General features: G+C 38.8%; 1 protein-coding gene across 1 annotated transcript in view; it reads right to left on the bottom strand.

Annotated features, from left to right (window-relative positions):
* Positions 1-20330, bottom strand: part of LOC121330000 (gephyrin-like) — a 287319-nt gene that overhangs the window by 37229 nt on the left and 229760 nt on the right. The window contains exons 10-12 of the mRNA XM_041276184.1: positions 17627-17689; positions 15629-15671; positions 12845-12982 (exon numbers count right to left, since the gene is read on the bottom strand). Of these exons, the coding sequence (XP_041132118.1) occupies positions 12845-12982; positions 15629-15671; positions 17627-17689 (244 nt within the window). The remainder of the gene's footprint in view (positions 1-12844; positions 12983-15628; positions 15672-17626; positions 17690-20330) is intronic.

Here is a 20330-nt window from a genome sequence, read left to right on the forward strand (position 1 = left end):
GCTGGGCTGCAGGTACCTGGCATGTTGTGTCACTGATCTCTCAAAGCACCATGGGAAACACGGAGGAAGGATGTTTCTTTGGTTCCTAAACCCCGGTGGACACTTGAAGAGTGAGCAAGCACCAAGTTTAGTTCCTGCATCATGAATTCAGTGAGACCAGAATTGCAGTTTTTAAATGGTTTCACTTTGTGGCGATTAGACCCGATGACTTGTATTTTCCGAGTAATTGCCTTTAAGAGATTCGAAGTTGCTAAGTATGAATTCATATTCAATGTCCGCATCTGAATGAGAGGAAAATTTGCTTTGAATCGGCTCATATAATAAGGACATAAGAACATAAGAAAGGTTACAAACGAGAGGAGACCATTCGGCCCATCTTGCTCGTTTGGTTGTGAGTAGCTTATTGATCCCAGAATCTCATCAAGCAGCTTCTTGAAGGATCCCTGGGTGTCAGCTTCAACAACATTACTGGGGAGTTGATTCCAGACCCTCACGATTCTCTGTGTAAAAAAGTGCCTCCTATTTTCTGTTCTGTATGCCCCTCTGTATAATCTCCATTTGTGACCCCTGGTCCTTGTTTCTTTTTTCAGGTCGAAAAAGTCCCTTGGGTCGACATTGTCAATACCTTTTAGTATTTTGAATGCTTGAATTAGGTCGCCGCATAGTCTTCTTTGTTCAAGACTGAACCGATTCAATTATTTTAGCCTGTCTGCATATGACATGCCTTTTAAACCTGGAATAATTCTGGTCGCTCTTCTTTGCACTCTTTCTAGAGCAGCAATATCTTTTTTATAGCGAGGTGACCAGAACTGAACACAATATTCAAGATGAGGTCTTACTAATGCATTGTACAGTTTTAACATTACTTCCCTTGATTTAAATTCAACACTTTTCACAATATATCCGAGCATCTTGTTGGCCTTTTTTACTCAATTTGGAAGTTAATTGGCATTTATTGGTACGCAATTGGTATTCAATAGGTGTGGTCTAATTTATTTAATGCCTACCGATAAATACTTCTTACAGGGAATTACTCTGGAGAGACGAGTGTCGTCTCACCCCTAGCAGAGATCCACAGCTTTTCAATGGCTCCTTACATCAGCTCTTATCCATGTCAGTGAACCAGGACTCACTAGTGGCTGTAAAGTATGCTTACTGAAATTGATAACACAAGGATGATACTAACAAAAACAAGCATAGTCAACCAGGGGAGAAGAATTCATACAAGATAATCTTCCCTTTAAAAGTTTACAGCAATAATACTATTGTGCATGTTTACAATCTTCTTTTAAAAGCCTTTCAGTCTTAAACTTAAAAAACAGGGCTTTCAAAGCTAACAAGACTTTTACAATTTGTAGAGGCAGTCTATTAAATTAGCTGCAAACTGAAACACAAACTCAATAAAAAATACAAAAAACTTTACTGGGTTTTGGAAGTCTTCTTGATATTTTGTCTTCAGATTGCTTTTCTGCTTGCGTTGTGACCTTTTACTTTAACTCTGTGCTGAATGTAATTACAAGAAGTTGAGATCCCTGTAGTACGCTGTTAAAAGCCAGCCACGACCAAACAAGATTAGGCCTGTCTCCTGGAATTAGACACAGTCGAGATATGTTTCCAATTTTAATACTCCACGGCAGGGTCCCCTCAGATATGAAAGAAGCAGATTAGCTTTGCGAGATTATCTTGTGCAGTTAAGGCACGATGAGTCCACCTGAACTGCACATGATCAGGCAGCAGATGGCAGTCTTGAGGGAGTCCCTGCCTTCTACAGGAATGACCAAGCTCTCCCTCCCTTAGCATTACAATTGAGCAGGGGCTTTATACCAAAGTCCCTATTTACACTGCTAAAACAAAACAGAAAAACATGATTTTGGAGCATAGAATCATGTTATACCTTCATACTGTTGAGCAGGTTATAATGTGGCCTTGTTGTGGCTCCCATTTGCCCAATAATGACGTTCCATTAGCACTTTCCCTCTTGTTGTAAGGCAGAAAATAAATAGCATGGGCTTGCAACCAACGCTCCAGCCAAGGCTCTGGGTCTGGGAGTAACTTGCCCTCTAATTTTAACACTGAGAGAGTAAAATGTATTTTCAGGGGGTAAAAACATTACCTTTAAGTCATGAGTAATCTCGATAAATACCATACAGTCTTTAATGGTAATGTGGAGGGCATTAAAAAAGAGCCTTTGATTTGAACTGCAATGTTACTTGGAACTGCTGTACAACCACGAGTGTGTTCTACAAGGTTCAGCTCATTTTTTTACGAGGTATCACACTGACTTTGCAAATTAATTGCCATATTCCTTCGAATTTAAGACGCCCTTGAATTTAAGACGCAGCCCAAATTTCCCACCCTCAATTTGAGGAAAAAAAAAAACATCAAATAAACATGCATTTACAAAGATACAGCCTTAATTACGCTTATGGAGGCAGTTTGCAGCAGTCTGCTGTCACACAGAGCATTCCAGTTATGTGTTACTTCTCATTACTGATTACTCACCTGTTTTTCTCCCAATTTGTGAACTGTGGTATTGCTTGGCATGTTGATAAATACAGGGGTCTGATTAGCATTTCCGGTCTATCCAAGCTGGTACTGTTTGTTAGAAACGCTGAAATTGTAAAAACTTCTCTTGGAATTCCTCAGGAAGCTAATGACGCTTCTTTGAAAATGGCTGCCTGCATGTCATGGATGATTTGAGATCGGGCAGTAACGTTTCGGTTCATCTCTTCTTGGCAGTCAGTCACGCTGCTCTTTATGTAATCGGGTAGTCACAACTTTTTTGGGTGATTTTAATACATGCAGCACTATACTGTACTCGAATTTAAGATACAGGCTATTCTTGAGATTAAATTTGAAGGAATACGGTATGTTACTTATTTTTTAACATTAAACTCTTAAACTCAGTGAACATGTTACAATTTAAAGCCATGCAGATAAATAAAATAAGGAAATTAATTAATAAGTTATAAAACAGTTTGTTTCATATTATAGGTACCTTTTTTTAGCGGTTGCCTCTGACGATGGTTCCAGTTGGATTTGTATCTGGACTGGGGTGTTTATACTTCAGCCTGTGTAGCTTCGAATTTTTCTTATTCTTACTGTGATTGGCTGCAAAGACAACAGGGCTAACCAGAGATTGGATGTTTGTTGGGTTGGTTTTTCTTGTGTACAGTTTCCTAGTAACTGAAGACATTGTATTCTGGGAGATGTAGTTGTTAGTGGAAGTTTTAGGGGAGGTGTATTTCTGATTTTTTGAATGCGTAAAAAAGGCAGGTATGTTTGGACAGCTCCTTGCAACTATGACTATGACAACATGAAGAGCACTGTTTTTATTTTACTTTGTTATTAACAAATACATAGATCACCACAAAACCTTTTGAAATAACATTTTCTCACAAGTCCTGCTGTGGCATTCAAACCTTCTACTCAGTAAAAATCAGCATGACAAGGAAAGGCACGATTTGCCTAAAGAAGCAAGTTTTGTTCTGAAAGTCACAAGGGACAGGTAACATAGTACTGTGATATGTGTGACTAGCACATTGTACTGTTGACTCAGTTTGTTAAAATTAGAGTTCTGAACCGCTAATGAACCCAGCTTATAAACTACTTAATAAAAAACAATTGCTGAGAACCTGCTGTTAGTGGATACAGTTTAAGATCTTACAGGCTTCAATTCTAAACCTCTAACTGAGCTTGTAAACTGCAGTCTGGGTTATGTAAATACTGTATTAACACATTAAAGCCAACTTTTAGAGGGGTCTAGGTTGGCTGTATGTTTATCTGGCTGGAGGTTCGACTGACAGAATAATAGTCTGTGGGTCTGCTAAAATGCAGGTTTGCCTCACCTGACAGTCTGTGTATTTTCTGTTTGTCTTCAGCAATGGTAGAAGTACTAAGGCTGTGCACATACTCCACAGACTTTGAGTAATTCCCTTTAACACGTTTTTTGTCGGCAGGTACCTTAAACCCCAACCTCAAACCAAGCCTATTCAAATGTGCTGATTTCACAGCAAGGAAAGTGGCCTTTCCCTTATTTGCCCTCATCTATACAACTGAGTACCAGTCAATGGCAATGAACTTCCGCGTTGTGGAATTACTGAGTATCTGATCAGATATCTGGTCGTGTCGTTGCCCATACAAGGAGCTGTGTGCCATTTAGATAACCCATCATTCTTCACTGTGTCTGATGGACTGGTTGAAATTGTTCTATTGCTAATTGTTCTATTGCTATACTAATTTTGTTAAGAAACAGCGCTAATTATTACAACTTTCCAGTATCTTCATCACTCTTTTAAAAGTGAAACCTTTAGGGACGAAATGCACAACAGTTTTTGGCAAAGAGCCCGTCGCAGAGCTCAAACAATGCGAGAGGGAGAGTGCAGAAAGACAGCTATCAGCAAATATAAAAGGCAAGAACAAAGCTGTATTGCTGGCACTGAATTGACGAGACAGACAAAATGAAACAGTACTTAGAGAGAATACTAAATGTTGTTTGTTTCCACAGTACATTATTTAACAGTAGCTGAAATAGTCACATTTAAAAGCACAAAGAAACAAAATTACATTAAGATATGCCATGTTAAAAATGACTTAATAATAGGTTTCTGGTTTTCCTTCTTTTTTTTTTTTCAGGTTGAATTTTGAATCCAGTGCACCCTCTTTATACTGACTTTATCGGTCCTTTATACTACAGACAGGTTATAATGCAGTACGATCATGGCTCCCGCGTGCCCCATAGTGACATTACACCTATGGTTCCCGGGTTCAGCACTGCACTGGGTCTATTCAACTGATCTACACTGCAGTGGATCTAAATACCGCCACTGTTAAGAATGCTAACATTCTTAAAATCAAACTTCGAACTCTGTTTGAATACGTTAGCCAGAGCACCCTGAAAACAGGGCAGCAAGTTCACCTGACCAAATCAAGACTCTACTGCGCTTAATACTTTGTGAATAAAAACAAAGAAAACTCTCCCAAAGTAGTGTGTATGAAGGAGGCATGTACAGTACAGCGCAGCAAAAACACATATTCTATTGGCTCTGGTGTTTGCAGACGCTTTCCCAGTGTTTTATGAACCAGGGCTGAAAGTTGCGACGAGATCACAGAACTATTAAAAGAGGGACAGTGGGCTGGGTTTGAATAAAATGGTAAACAATGACATATACAGATTAAAATGAAGCTTTTAGATACTGGAAAATAGCTTTAAAGATGCTGGCAAATGCAGTGCGAATTGAATAATTCACTATTTTTGGGCCACGGTTAGTACATGTGTAGTAAATCGTACAGATACTATATTCCTGTATAAAGGCTATTCACTAATGCCTCTTTCATACAGGCATGCTCTACCTGGGTCAGTCCCTAGGCGGTGTCATGCGAGTTGGTTAAGTGATTTCACACTGCTTTTTGAAAAAGCAATCGAACCTGGGTGACAGAATCAAGTAAATGTGCGTAAGAAGCCCCGGAAGCAGCTTGTTACAGACACATCTCTGGATTGAATCTTTGGCCCAAATGTCGATCAGAGCAAATGTTTCTTCATCTGGCTACTGGCGTGTCTCAAATCAACAGAAATATGGCTGAACAGAATAAACAGAAGTGTTCCTTGCAGAAGTGAAACCTTCATGCAGGCGTGGCTGTTTGTTACTTTGTCCGCCACTGAACGGCCATCATGCATTTGTCTTGCTTGATTTGGGTGAAATCAGGTCAACCCAGTTTCACGACCTGGGCATGTGGTTTCATACTACGCGGGATTGTGATCTGGGTATGTGGTTTCACACTACGCGGGATTGTGACCTGGGTAGCCAGAACCCGGATATGAGCACTACTGCTCAATTCACTCTTCAATATTCAAGTATTTATGATATTTAAAGTATTTCCAGCTAACAAAACAGTTCCATAAAATGTCTCCGCCATGTCCATCTATTCATTGCTTTGGTCTAATCCTAACCCTAAAAAAAATGATATATTGTGCTACACTAGACTAAAGAAAACCATGCTTTTTTACTGTTTTTTCAGGGTCATTTCACCTGCACAGTAAAATTATCCCAACTCCTTCACTAGCCTCTTTCCTGTTAATAACTGATCAGCTGCTTCCCCTGCTAACTGAAATGCATTCAGCCAGTAACATACTTTGACCCAGAAGACACTGCTGAGGTGAAACGACCCAGGGAGTGCAAGTGCTCACAGATAACCCAAGAATACAGCATAGAAACCGAGAGCTTCCTTTACTCAAGTATTACCAGTTATCATGTTTTAAAATGTAAACCCTTGTGTGCTATAATATGTGTTTCTTTTAAAACTGCACATTTGAGGTGCACGTATGTATAATGGAAGGGCAAGATGGGTTAGATTCATGGACTTGCAGTCTCAAATTACAATCAGGATCCATATAATATCACTTAGACAAAACATTAAGTATTCGTTGGTAATGCATCTTGAATTACATAACAATGTTTTACTTGCTAAATAAAAAGTAAGGCTGGGGCAAAGCCTAATTTTTCTATATTTATATATCGTTCTCCAAAAAAGCTGATGCATCGATTCATTGATGCCATGAAAGGATAAAAAATAAATTAAAAAAAAAGCAGTAATGTACATGGAGCTGTGGATTACTGTGTGACATTGCTAAAAAAATATGGATATTAATTGATTACATCCATAAGAAGTCAGAGTAACAACCATCAAGAGAAAAAAAACTAATTTAAAAAAAGCTTACCACTGTCCACAGCAGTTTAGTAACAAGAGTGTTGTCCATGGCGTATTGTGTTAAGGAACACGATAGTGTCCACATTTTGTTTTAATTTAAGGTTTGCCTGGCACATGCTTACAACCTGCCCAGCATTACTAAATACCTTCTCACTAGGGACTGACGTTGCTGGGATGCTTAATGCTTCTGACCAAAGATATAACTTTTGGAAAGATCTTGGTTGTTTTTCTTCATCTTTACTCAGGGGTAGTGCAAATGAAAAAATGCAGATATTTTGTAAGGTGCTTTCTCCATAGGTCGCATTTACGCAGAATTATATAGGTAGGACATTTTAATAAAACGCAAAAAAATAACAGCAGTGCGTTTCTAAAACACAGATGTAAAATACCATATTTCCCTTTTTCATCCTGTCACAAAGACGATCGGAGTGGGTGGCGTCAGACCAGAGCCAGGAAATAAACAATGAGAGGTGGAGCTTGGTGGAGCTGATCTCTTGCGTGCGCTCATCATTTAATAAATAAACAGAACAGAAAATAAACATTTGCCAAAACAAAACAGACTATACAGGCAAACACGGTGAGCTGATTTAGCGATTATTATTATTATTCTTATTATCTTTACCTCCGTCTCCAATCCCGTTCTCCACTCACCGAACACCCAACCCCCAGTGAGTGAAAACATGCAGCTTTTATGCAGCTGTACCAAGACTCGATTGCTAATCAATCATTCAATTGGAGTCTCGGTACAACTGCACGTGAATTAATGAAGTGCAATTCCCTGTGCTCACATGTTATTACATTTTACCTGCACGTGAAGTGCTGTGCAATTCTCGTGCCTAAATATAAATATACATTTTAAACACTCATGTTACACAGACCCGTTTATATCCTGTGTACCGATGACTATACACCAACATTAAAACACAACACATAACACAAAATATACACAGGGGCGGGCACTTTGCCACACATCCCTATCCAATAATTTTGTTTATATTACGAACTAGTTTTATGCAATGCAACGTGTAAAAATGGTTCCACCGCTCCCTGCACCCTTTTTAAAAAAAATAAAGAAAAAGAAAAATGCAGCTGGGATCTCAGTATGCCATATAGCACTACACACGTCACTGGTAATCTGTACCAGAGCATCTTACCTGTTGACTCCCCCCCAAAAAGAGATATATATATATAGAGATATATATATAGAGATATATTCCGACACCTTTACTACTTTCACAAAACTTGCAGCTACTACAGTTACGATACCTGTATCCTGTGTACCAGCAGAAAGGGTTTAGCTCAGTGTCGGAACAGAGTGCAGATGCTCTGGTACAGATTATGCTCTTAATTTGTAACAATGCTCTTAATTTGTTCTGTTACTTTGCAGATCCAATCCCATCAGTAAACACTCACAGGTGGCGGGGCAGTTATGAAAAGGTGAGCTCAATCGCATACAGATTCAGTGAGTCAGACCTGAGGGGAGCACAGTGCCTCTGCTACAATGCATCGCTTCAACCTTAAGAAACAACACACTGTAGTAACACAACATGTGTGAATAATAAATGGTTTTTACGTTTCCCACTGTTAGACCCTCCCGCCTTACCAGTTGTCACTAATAGCACAGAAGCAATTCATTTTCATGCACAGCAAGAGAGTGATTTTAACTATGGCGCATGCAAATTTCAGGCAGGATCAAATATAATGCACCCCAGCAGGAAACAAATTACAACAGTTCAGTCGATCTCCCTGCAGCGCTGAATGTAACCCGCCCTCCCCCAGTCTCCTTTCATATGCCTCTTAGCAAAGTAAACAGAAAAAAAGACTCAAATTCATCTGCAGGTGGATGCTTCGCACATCTTTTAGCTGCAATTACTTACTGCAAAGGGAAATTCCGCAATTATTTCATTTTGAGGTGCGTTTAAAAGAAGCGTGTTAACAGCTACCGGATTTAGACAGCGTTCTGTCTGCAAAACTGGTCATTCTAACCTAAACATGACAGCAAATCCAGCCATCTAAATTAACCTCTATTCAGGACATAAGCACATCTGTTGTAATGCTTTAACTTGTATGCAATGTCAAACTCTCAGACCTATAAGTAACATTACAGGCATTTCTGCTACAATACAGTACCCCCCAGAGCCATACATTTATACCAAACCGCCAACATGTACTGTATATTACATCCCCTGATTTAAACATGACCACCAAATTTTGAGGCAGATAAACAAACTCTCTTCAGTTTACCCAAGACTAGCATGACATTCAGTTGGTTCAGAGGAAGCCTGGCATCTGCTTGGCAGCGATGAATGCAAGACAGATTACAAAATAACATCCATTGAAAAAACAAAAATACCAAGGGGTACCAAGATATTTAGTAAGCAATGGATGGGATAAAACAGGCAAATCAGTTGTTCTGCGTCTACCGGTATACAACTGTACTGCCACTGCACAAACAGATATGCATGTCAGTCTGGTTATGCTATGTGAGCAGTGGCACCAAAAGCTTATTCAGTCAGTTTAGACCTAAGTTTTAATATTCATAGTTTTAAATGATATTTTATTATGTATAAGGGATACTTAACAATTCTGCTATCTCATTTCTTACCTGTTAAATATTATATTATGTGTGTTCTGTATCATTCTCTATTGTTATCTCAGCTACATTGCTATTTGCTTTGCTTACTGCTTATTTCTGAATCCCACAGATGAAGCACCGGTCAGCAAAGCCTGTGCTTTCCACACCTCATTTCAGAAAACCAGCCTCGAGGAGTCTTTACAGAAGCCACTTTTGCTGGAATAGTTAGTAAGCATGACAGAATCAACAACAGCAGAGAATGACACAGTACTACAACTACTAGGAAAATTAGATTACAGAAAAATGTTGTGTTTTGACTATTACCTAATACTTTAGGGCTGCTTTGATCTAGCCTCAACACCATTTTTAGAGCATTTTACAGCACTTGGAGAATCACCCTAGACTATATCAACCACCTACCTATGGTTATCTCGGGATTACTGCTAAAATAAGCGCTTGATGCAATCCAGATGGATTCCCCGGTGCTAAAAAAAATCTAATTATGGCAAACACCAGTCGAGTATAGGTCAATGAAATCAGCTGTACTGAAAACTTTGTTGCTTGATATTTTTTACACAAATTAACTGCGACGTATAGAACTTTGGATATTGAAATCTACTGATACTGCTTGAATAGTTTTTGATGACAATATAGCGTGGCTCTGGGGAGAACATACATTCTGACGTGCACAGTGCGTTCCTGCAAGAATCTCTTCCTGGACTGTTGTACTGACCTGTATGATGCAAGAGTAAAACCGCGGCATTATCACCCATTCTCTTCTCTGTCTTTGTACCTAAAGCAGTAAAGACAGTTTCTTTTTCCACAACTCTTTACTATCCACACGTGACTAAGCTGAAGATGACTGCTTCAGTGTTCGCACTCTCAATGTTTCATGTTGGATGCGCTCATAGAGATGAAACAATTTTTTTAAAAAGCAGTGCAAACTTTAAGGATGTAGGGTCCCACAGTCATACTCTAAAGACATAAAAAATAGGTTATGTTAATTATCTTCTTTCATAACGATAAATTAGTCTTCAGGGCTTCACACCTAGTTTACAGCCCAGTTGGTTTACATTCCCCACAAGTGCTGTATCTCCGTGCCCAGATTTACTTCACTCTGTGTGCCAAATAAGCATGCTCCTGCTAGTAGAGTGTTATAAAACACCACATTCAGGACCAAATAAATAAAAAATATGTTTTCAACTGATAATATTTTTACAAGGAATTACAACAGCTGTGATTGTAAAACACTTTCTTAAATATAACAAAATATTTGTTACATATGGGACATTCCACCTTTAATGCAAGCACACTTTGTTTAAAATGCAATCTGCGAACTGTTCATTTCTATACTTTAAAAAATGCATGCAGTAGCTTTATACACAGTAGGAATGCTGCAAGCAAGCTTTTATTTGTAAAAACAGATGCCGTGTGAAAATGAAAAGAAGCTGGGAGTGTCAATGGTTTTTAAAGCATTCCACCAGTGTACTGGAGGCTACAGCTGGCAGCCTAACTTTCCTCATGCAGGTGCCTTGTTCAAATTACAGCTCTCCTAACTATTACAATCCCTGATTGGTGCTTAAGACTAAACAAGGCTTTTTACTGGCTTTTTACAGTATCCCAGTGTCTAGGCTCCACCCCTTTTAGGTTATTAATTGGTTCTCACTACATGCTTTATAATTGGTTCAGCTAATCAGATAGGAAATGTCTTGGTTCCTCCCACTGTGTGTCTAGGTAATTTAAACACAGCAAAATAAAATTATCAAATAAACATTTTACACTGTGACCATGGTACCATGGTCTGTATAAGAAACCACGTTTCAATGCATGGCTATCTCATACCAACCCACCAGCTGAGCCACACACTGTGAGGTAAACCAAACCCATGCCTAGGATTCTGCTCAGGTACATTCTTTTCACAACCACATAAAAGCAAAAGGCTGCTAAACTGCTAAACTTTTGTAAAAGCAGTCAAGGGTTCATCTCCAGCAGTGTAGAATTACTATATGCCTTTTAACAGGGGCAAAACTTCTGGTCTGATACTAAAGTTAATAAAAAATACAAGAAAAACACTTGTAATTCAAAATGCTACACATTGTACCTGAAACCTTTTTTCTGTGTATAAAGACAAACTGTACTATATAGTGAATGTCAATGTGTTAAACTGTTAAAGTTGGAGTCATGTGACTTTTGTAACCTATCAACTTTGTGCTGAAAGAACCCTGAATATTTTCTTGTTGACTGCAGTTTGGAGGAGGAGTCTAATGCTCAACCAATGGTCCCTGTGGTTTAAGCCACTCTTGACCCCTTGTGAAAGTATGAAGTTAGCCTGAGCTCGGGCATGTCCACTGCAAAGCAGTCAGAGGGGGGAACTTCATTTAAACTTTTTTTTTTTTTTTTTTTAACATGAAACAGTAATACAGTCGAGCCCCTCCTGTGTTGGTATGGACTGGTCCATCACGAGCAAGACTGTCCCAGCTTGAGATGACAAACTCATTTGTTAAAGTATCCTTTTCAACATAGTTAATATCACAAATGCCTGGATTAAACCAATGAAGACAAATTATAAAAAACACATTCTGTTGACAACTTTGTCTGCTTGCTTTGCCTTTTCAAACTGTTGTTTTCAAACTAGACTTTAATACAAGCTAGACTCTGGTTTGCTTTCACCAGGTGATAAAATGGGAGCAAATTGCCCTAATTCCTGAATGAGGCAGTTCTGATAATGAATGGGTTATAAGTAAAAAAATAAAATAAAAAAAAAACTAATCTTCAAGCAGTTAGTGTGCAATTCTTTAGTTAACATGCATTTGAAGTTACTTTGGAGATGCTTTTCCACTGCGTACTGAACCATGGCTGAACATAGTGACAACACTGCAGATCCATTAAGAGAACAAGTGTCTGAATGTATTAGTGAAGAATGCCAAGTAAAGATGAAGCCATTCAAACTAGCAGAGAAGTGAATTTCGAATAACAACATGGGGAGTGAATGAGATTGGTGTGAGAAAACTGCATAATAATGATTGTTGCTACATGAACAAATCTGTTTCATATCACTTATTTTGATTATTTTAAGTAAAAGGTTATGGAATTATATTTTGTAGTGTCATATTATGCAATCAGGCTGCCCCACCCTCACTTGTTGAGTGGATACTTTACACAACATCTTAAAAATTGGGGGCAAACACTAAGAACACACTGATGTACAGCCTGGCAGCCTTTGTATCACATATCAGCCAACGCAAGCTCCCGTACTTAAACATCACTTCCCTTCATTTGGTTGAGCAGAATTGACCTTCCTGTCAATTCTTTTGTTCTTTCTCTCACTTCCTTTTTTTACAGATTTTTTTTTTAAAGAAGCTTGTAAAAGGCTTGAGGAAATGTTTCCAAAGAGTCCATATAAATGTGTAAGTGATATGTGAAAACAAATCTGCTCTTGCCGTGATTTGCCACGTTAGGGGATATAGTTTGATTTTGCTGTAGGTTGTGTTAAAGTTGAAGAAATGAATCAAGGGCTTTATAAGAAAGAGATGCGCTATGTTGAGTGGATGCAGCGCTCACCTCGGTAGTTGATGATTTCGGTGCCAAGCAGGGGCGTCATCTCCAGCACGGTGATGAAGGCCTTGTCCATGGAGGTGAGTGGGAATGGTGACATGCGGTGTCTCCGGGCCACCTTCGTGATATCGACTGCGCTGTGACCTGGGCACAGGGGAAACACCCGTCACATCAGTGACTTTAATAACTCCAGCACCAACATCGAACACTAAGAGGCGCTATTTTCAAAAGCTTGGTGACCGGTGTTGAGTACAGCTATGGCCAAAAGTTTTGCATCAGCTAGAATTTTAGGATTGAGGCATAACATAAAAAAAAGAAACATGAACATAATTTAGATATTTTATTTAACATCATGTAATCAAAGAAACTACAAAATGATATCGCAAAAGCTTACCAGAAGCCATAATACCAGTACAGTATTTCATGTTAGATTTTGAAATATCAATATGTTAACGTAACATTACTCAGCAGGTTTCATTCTAATTTATGAAGCAAAATGAGTAAATTCTATAAGGCGATGCATAACCTTTGGCAGTAGCTGAATATCTCTGCTGATAGAAGCTCTAGAACTAAAAAAGCAAATCACATTTTGGGCGGAATTATTTAAACATCATCTGAGCAACACAGAATTTAAATTGAAGTTGAAGAACAAAAAGGAATGTAAATGTAGCTGTTTCTGTCATGTACTCCTCTTAAGCAATTTAAAACAGCTTTTGCAGATGAATCGCATCACGTTAAATACTGACAACGGTGAACCTACTGTACTGTGCACCCTCCTGCTAGCCAATACTGGTGTAACAGATCTCAGAACTACAGTGCAATAGTGGCTGTGGAAGCTTCAAGCTCTTTACAGCGTATTGCTGCAAACGACAAGGGTATCTATAAAATGGAAATGTTGCCTACTTGTGAGGGCCAGAAATTAAATATATATTATACCTAGAATAAAGCCACCAAAGAGTATTTTTGCAGACATTTTAGTTTTTATTTCATGTGTACTGAATCCAATGTAGGCCACCTTGAGCAATTTTCATTTGTCCTGCTTTGTATCCTATGTTTAATGTGAGCGTAGTCCTCTAATCTCATGGCCATCAATCACCTCTTTACACGCAGGAAGAGGACAACGGATGTGGGTCATGTAGGAGTAAGCTTGAGCTCACTGGGAGCCTGGCCTGTAGGAGCCGCTGTAGAGCAGTGAGGCAAGTCTCTGACAATGAGGTCCCCACGTGAGTGCCATGCATTAGCCAGAGTGCAAACCTGCTCATCCGATTGTATGACTGGCCCTGCACACCACACAAACACGCCTTTACCGGTGAGCTACTCAGGGACCAAAGCAGTTCGTTTTTAAAGTTGTCCTAAAATATATATTTTTTAACTGTATGAGATCGATAAGCAGAGGTTTACTCACTGTACCATCACTGAATATCTTCATGTTCTCTGTCCTACTTTATTTAGCATTTGAAAGATAACGTGCTCGGATTTCAGGTACCCACTCACTGTGATAAGTAGAAACTTTTCTCCTTCTTATGCATTTGTAATATCTGCTTCATTGCAGTGCTCTGGGATAAAACAACAGCATCTGAAGCAAAGTAAAGCAGGCACGCTTTTCAGATGCCTTCATCGTGTTTTAAGATGGTATTTATTATACACCATATTACACAACAGTGGATTTAACTGCCCCACTTAATTCTACAGAGATTTCAAATGGCTACAGCATGGGTAATTGGTGGTGTATAGTGTCTCCCTTGCTAGTATAAGCAGTCTGAAGTAATCATTGTAGAGTTAACGATTTGAGAGCAAGGCTCGAGCGCCCATGGCAACTGGTGTCATCAATTCGTTTAATCCCAGTCGTGCTTTATTTGCCATTCTGTTATTGAGTAATAACAGAACGACAGACCTCCATAGAAAACTATGCAAACAGCATCAACACATATCTTTGTGGTTTGACCGTCACCTTTGCAAAATCAACAACAAATGTCCCACCCAGTCATTCAACAGTTTTGCATTGGTAGTAAATTAAGTGGTTGTGCATCTATTCATCGGTGCCACTACTAGAGGGTAGTGCATACAATGTTGTCCAGAATACACGAAGACTGCAAAATATTAGATTCTTCATAATATTTTATATATAGACCATCTAAAGACCAAAATCATTTCAACACATGAAAAACAGAACCCAAACAGTTCTCCGCCGAGAATCACACAGCAAGGCTTTCCTTATGTTTGAACTCTTTTTGAGCGGTTCTGGTTTCTGTTGCTCCAGTATGAAGTTCTATCCCATTCACTCAAAAAGAGTAGGATTGCATTACACTGGGCTAAATTATGCTGTGTTTATTTTTTGATGTGGCTTCACACATATATCTACTGGGGGCTAGGCTGAGACCACCAAACTGAGATAGATGTGAACCCAGGCATGTGATGCTAGTGTATTAGCCTTGGTTAAATCATTAAACATCCTTTGAAGAACAGGTATATCACAGTACTGCAGTATATAAATGGTGTGCACAGCTAACCAAGGCTTACATAAGAAATAGGATGTAAAGAACAAGGTTTACAATCTAGTATACCTACCTCGTGCACTCTGAACTGTATTAACCACCTATCCGTGGTTATCTAAAAATAAGTAGCTGATGCAATCTAGGAGGATTCTCCAGGGCTGTGCAATCCTCTAATAAGATCCAGCGCAGCAGGGAATAGGCTTTTCAAATCGACCCCTAGAACTGTTTAACCAATACCAAACCTTATACAATGTATGCAGTCAATGCAAACAGGGCCCGTACAGGCGGTACTTACTGGCCCTCAGGATATTTTCCTTACTGCTGCACCTGGACTGAACCTGTGGAGAACAAGAGGGACCTCATGAGGAAACAGTGCACACAACAGCATGCACACAGCTGAGCCAGCTCACAGGCTTCCCACATTAGAGACAATACCAAGATCATATTAATCCAGGAGAGTCAACTACAGTAGCGATTCCCACACAACACTGAGGATCCTGAATGAGGTTCCAGGACTGAATCCATACAATCACCCACCCGTATGTTTTATAAAGGTACATACTTATTGCGTGGGCACTGCAAGAGAAAAAATTACACCAAAGCAGTAAGCTTAACAGCGGCGCTCTAGTAAATGAATGGATCCCCCAGCCTGGGGAACACTGCTGTGTCAAGTGACAGGGACCAGTGTGTGTGGGAACCGCTGAAGGCTGGTCATCTCTAACTACTTCCTTTGCATGATCTACTCAAATTCTGAGACTATGAGAAAAAACTACAAGTCAAGCATGCAGATGTTTTAGCCCGTACCTTCACCAGTGAGCTGAAATGCTTGTCTGCTTGACTTCATTTCCTATGGTTTTACTTTTTGATAATTTAATTGGTAGTTAAACATTAGTTAACAAATTAATGAAGTAGATACTGTTCATTTTCTGATACTTAACAATTAAAAACCTGAGCAACTCTAATATGGAAAGCCTGCTGAGTTGGCAACAGAAGAGAAGATAAAGGATCTTGTCAGCTAATGAAACTACCGATGGGGAGGATGTGGCAACTGAGGAGTGGTAAATGACCATCCTTGCCTAGGAGAAAATGGGTTCTATAAATAAAAACAATGACAAACAGACTTCCCCTTTAGGCCCAGGACCATGATGGTAATGAAAGAGCCTTCCTGGAGCCAGGACCTTCAGCTGCGCAGCACGTGGTGAGTTCGTGAGTGGGTTAATCAGCCTTATAAAAGGTCAAACTCATTTGAAAAGAACCACCTTAATGCCTTTATACATCTTCATACATACTGTGAGTTTAGAGCTCAAGCACCATAGGCAGGTCAGACCCATTTTTATTCTTATTTAAGAAACATTTCTTAATTCAGTACAGTTCTTCTTTTAATAGTAAAATATTCAAGAATACACTTTCTCAAAGAGCACTGAAACAGTTACCATGTTTACGTTTCAATCTGTTTCTCTGTTTTATAAGAAGTGAAGACGTTTTTTGGAATGTCAAATATTTTTCAAATGTCAAATACCTATGGTTTAAAACTGGTACTTTATGAGATTATTGTTCTTGAACATATTACAGGAATAGTAATATAGAAACACTATTATTAAATCAGAAAACTATTTTTTGTCAGAGCAAGGGTTGTAAAAATAATTATACAAAACTTGGTGTATATATTTTATTTACAATTTATTGACTCTTTATATTTTATTATATAGATAATTCCTTACTAGCCCCCTTAATAGGCAACAATGTGCCCCCTGACAAACAAACCTTGCAAAATGAAGAAATGCATTGGACCACCTAAATTTAAAGTATACAAATTTATTTTAAAAAATAAATAAATAAATAAATAAATAATTGTAAATTTTACCAGTTTTATGAAGTCAAAAGTGTGTAATCTAATACTACTGTAGTTTTTGTCCTTGGCCCAGAGGGAGAATGAAAACATTTATGAAAAATACTGTAGAATTCTAAAAGCCCTTAGTGAAGTTTGAAAGAAATACATGAAACTATACACACACAGTATGACACAATCCTACTTCAAAACACAGCTAAGAAAAAACAAAGAACCGCATCTAATGAAAAAAAAAAACTAGTAGCATAAAAACAGTGATCCAACGAACACATGAAACAGCTAATAAAGGGAAAGTATGTTAGTGAAGAGACAGCGCTATAGAGGAAGAAAAAAATGGAAAAGTCAAGAATCTACAAAAGAGGAAGACAGAGAACAAGGAGCTGAAATTCATGGTGCAAAGCAAGGTTTGTGAATGGGAGCAGCCCGTTGATCTGTAATAGTTACTCGCGAGTCGTAGCTCCTGTGGGTCCCCAGTTCATCTTTAAGACCTTCCAACCTATAGTGAAGCTATTGCATGGACAAAAAACACATGAATGAGAAGGAACACAGAAGCTCAGATCGAAATGGAAATAAAAATGAAAAAAAGGATACAAGTTGGCAAGAAAGTTACACGTCCACAAAATCAAAACTGAAAACAGATAGCAAGTAGAATTCTAGACTAGAGTTGTCAGAGTACAGCTATTTGAGAAACAGATTACTGACTGCATGGAAAATAAAGCATTCATTAACACAACTGCTTTGTGTTACTGTGTCTCAAAACTGTCAGTTAAACGATGAGTATATTCCACTATATCTGGGGAATTACTGATAAAACTAAGATATACCATATGTTAGGCTAAAAGTGTTCCCACACAAATATATTTTCAAGAATATTTTCAGATAAATCATTTTAAAAAATAGCGTTTTACAGTGTTTGCCTGTTTTGTAAACATTTTAGATTAATTTTTATGTATATTGGTGTGTGTGTGTGTGTGTGTGTGTGTGTGTGTGTGTGTGTGTGTGTGTGTGTGTGTGTGTGTGTGTGTGTGTGTGTGTGTGTGTGTGTGTGTGTGTGTGTACAGTACCAGTCAAAAGTTTGAGTACACCTGCTTGAAACCAGGTTTTTCATGATTATCTATGCTTTTAAATGTATAAACTTGTCTATAAACACTTAATATTTCATTATATGATACGTGTACTTATATAAGCTGATAATCATAAGTGGACTGCATTCAAAAATTTAATTTTCAAATGAAAATGTAAATCTTGTCAATTTCAATGAAATGTTCACCCAAAGCAAGGGGATTTTAGTCTGAAGCTCAAGTCAGTTAAAAGTCTGAAATGTGTATAACACGGTGTTAGAACACTGGCCTAAGTATAAAAGTGTCTTTGTTAGATGTTCTCCGAGTTAACTAGCATGTTACCTAATTGACATTTTGTCACCAATTATTGTTAACAGGTGAGGGTCCATAATTTCTATAAATATAGGTAACACAGGCAAGAATTTGTCGCAAGGTTTGTCGCAAGAACTTTGCAAGTGCCTGTAACTGCTGTGACCAAGACCATCAAACGATTTGAAGAAACTGGCACTCATGAGGACCGAACAAGGTCAGGCAGGCCAAGGGTGACCTCAGAATCAGAGAACAAGTTCATTCGAGTCACAAGTCTGCGAAACCGGCGATTAACTGCCCCTGAAATACAAGCTCAGCTAAATGCCACTAGAAGTACAGATGTTTCAACATCAACTGTTCAGAGGAGATTGCGTGAAGCTCGTCTAACTGGAAGAATTGCTGCAAAGACACCATTGTTAAGAGTGCAGAATAAGAGGAGTTTGAGGAGTGGAAGTTGGTCTTATAGACCGATGAGTCAAAATTTGAAATATTTGGGTCCAACCACTGAGTATTTGTAAGACGCAGAGAGGGTGAGCGCATGAGTTCTGCATGTGTTGTTCCCACTGTCAAGCATGGAGGAGGCAGTGTAATGGTCTGGGGTTGCTTTGCTGGTGACAGAGTTGGTAATCTTTACAAAGTCCATGGCAAGCTCAATCAGCATGGCTATCATAGCATACGTCAGAGGCATGTCACTCCATCAGGATTACGGCTAGCTGGGCAGTCCTTCATTCTTCAGCAAGATAATGAACTGAAACACACCTCAAAGTTGGGCAAGAAGTATCTGGCGAAGAAGGAAAGTGAAGGACAACTCAATCTAATGGCCTGCCCAGTCTCCAGACCTCAATTCCATAGAACTTGTATGCGAGGAACTGGACAGAAGAGTCAAAGCAAAGCTACCAACAAGTGCCCTACATCTCTGGGAATTGCTGCAGAGTTGCTGGGAAGACATGTTGGGTGATTTCCTGCTGAAACTTGTTAACCGAATGTCTCGTATTTGTGAGGCTGTTATTAAGGCAAAGGGTGGCTATTTTGAGGAATCCAAGATTTAGAGACAATTTTCAGTTTTCTTGAACATTGCTTTGATACTCCTTATGTTTTGTTTTGTATATTGTAACATGTGCTTTAATTTTCAAGTATTTACAGAAACGTATACAATGTAAAACATTGTCAATTATGAAGAAAACCCAGTTTCCAGCAAGTGTACTCAAACTTTTGACTGGTACTGTATATTATATATATAGGGGGGGACTATAGAGGGCGTTGTTGTGTATCGGATAAAGGAACTGTAGTTACTACATTAACTACTGTACTTCATATGGACAGCATGTGTGTTTTCATAGGGTCACACAACATTTTTTTTTGTTTTCTTTGCAGTGGTGCAAAGTGACCAACTATCATTAGAACCCTGTATATCAAAGAATCAGAACACCTCTTTTAATTAACACATTCTTCCTTAGACCTGCAAGTTACACAGAAGAACAACTTACCTTGTGTTATTTAACCCTCCTCTGGTACCAGGGTCTTATCTGTTGGGCTCAACTTGCCTGCATTTTTTAAATTGTATACCCAGATATTATAACTGCACCTAATTTTCTTCTGAACATTGCCTGTAAAGGGCAGTTCATGTAATTGACCAGTTCACTGATATGCCAGGTTTAAGCTCAGCAGCATACCATCTTGTTTCTGTTGCTACCTGCCCAGTTGAATTGCTTTTGAGTATACAAGGAATACTTGCTTTTATTTTTGCAGCTTCCTCCAAGGGGGGTGGGGGGGCTGTC

Source organism: Polyodon spathula, chromosome 17 (assembly GCF_017654505.1).
Source record: "Polyodon spathula isolate WHYD16114869_AA chromosome 17, ASM1765450v1, whole genome shotgun sequence".
NCBI classification, from domain to species: domain Eukaryota; kingdom Metazoa; phylum Chordata; class Actinopteri; order Acipenseriformes; family Polyodontidae; genus Polyodon; species Polyodon spathula.